This window comes from Laccaria bicolor, genomic scaffold, assembly GCF_000143565.1.
Source record: "Laccaria bicolor S238N-H82 LACBIscaffold_271 genomic scaffold, whole genome shotgun sequence".
NCBI lineage: Eukaryota > Fungi > Basidiomycota > Agaricomycetes > Agaricales > Hydnangiaceae > Laccaria > Laccaria bicolor.
In genome coordinates, this window is record NW_001890127.1 from 7,657 (window position 1) to 9,250 (window position 1,594).

The 1,594-nt window shown below is 50.9% G+C and overlaps 1 protein-coding gene across 1 annotated transcript; it reads left to right on the forward strand.

The window, feature by feature from the left end:
- Positions 1-1,015: 1,015 nt before the first annotated feature.
- Positions 1,016-1,505, forward strand: LACBIDRAFT_336079 (uncharacterized protein; the record flags this gene model as incomplete). Its single annotated transcript, XM_001891003.1, has 2 exons — positions 1,016-1,069; positions 1,194-1,505. 2 exons carry the CDS (start codon positions 1,016-1,018, stop codon positions 1,503-1,505), a joined length of 366 nt encoding a protein of 121 aa, XP_001891038.1.
- Between the last annotated feature and the right edge of the window lie 89 nt (positions 1,506-1,594).

Genomic DNA, 1,594 nt, shown 5'->3' on the forward strand with positions numbered 1-1,594 from the left:
TTGCATCGCCTCAAGGTGACCTTGCCTTCAAGGCACCTTTCCTTGCGGCAACACTACCAGGAAGGGCCTTAAGTGTGTATCTATCGATCCCGATGGTTTTCGGAGGTATCAATAAAAGTTTATTTTTTTTGGCGACTTTGTTTGTCCGCGACTGTACAGGATATCAAATGCTCGTGGGCCGTCACCACTGACATGTGGAGGTCCAGGAGGAATTCTGAGCTTTAGTTGTCGAGACCTCCATTTTTTTTTTCGGACCATCAGCAAGACCATCAGCTGGACTAACTAACCGGGTATAGGTCTGGCATTCTATTGCCAGAGCCCCCCTAGTTCACATAAATTCAATCGACGCTGTGGTATCTTTTAGTGATTTCATTCACTAAAGGAAAGTTCCCTCACATGAGCAGCTTCACGTCGCACTGCCCGTGGCTGGTAGGGATATTTCTTGACAATGTCTCTTGCCTAACATGATTAATTAGTACTACTAGACTTGAAAGACAAGGTCGTAGATTCGGTAGAATGCACTCACCCATTGAAGAATCTGCTCTCGCTCCTCTTGAGTTTGCTGAGTGGCATTCTCCAACGAAGCTTCTTCATCTTTGAGGCCCGCATCAGGCACGGGGTCACGGGCGGTCGACCTGAAATGAGGACGGCGCAAGAGGAAGGGCGCGAAAGCACGTGACACCATCCCAAAAGGGGATGGTCCGATCACCGAGCGACAGTTCTGCACCCTGACTTGGCGCACATTGCCAGGTGACGTCTAGTTCTAATGATTATTTTTGTTTCGCCCCCGCTCAGAATTTTCAACAACTATTCACGCCCACATCCACGACAACGATGGCTGGCCACGGAAAACATCTTTCGGATAGGTCAGCTCTGCCGCGTCGAGACAAGGAACCTGATGGTGCGCCAACTTCGCTTGCTGGCCGAATCGACGTTCGGGAAATGGGCTCTTGAGTCGTACGACAGGCCCCAAAAGACCTCGGGAAGAAGAAGAAAAAGTCTTCCGACAAAAACGATGGGTCTGAGAGGCCAACAGCCAAACGCAAGTTTGAAACTGCCGCAGCTTTGGGTACGCGAACATCATCGAGGCGACGCAAGATGTTGAAGGCCTCACGTATCGTCCACGGACCGCGGAAACGTGGGAAGTCTACGAACTTATTCTTTCTTCCGTTCACGCTGCGCTCGGGGACTAGGCGCAGGACATTGTGCAGAGCGCTGCTGATTCGGTGCTGGAGACACTCAAAAACGAGGGGATGAAAGATTTCGACAAAAAGAAGGAGATTGAGGAGGTCACTGGTCCCATCCCGAGTGAGCAGTTCTCACAGCTTGTCAGCCTTTCAAAGAAGATAACGGATTACAACGCTGAAGACGAGTCAATGGCCGATCACGACATAGAGAAGAAGGACGCTGAGATTGATGAGGGAGTTGGAGTAGCTGTCATCTTCGACGAGGAGGAGCAGGAGGAAGAGGAAGAGGAGGGCTTTGAGATTGTTGAAGAATCGTAGGAAGAAGAAGAGGGACAGGAAGCTGCTCCTGAGGGAACCGTCGAGGATGGTGCGGGGGAGGAGCTTATCATAGGAGGCGACTCATCACG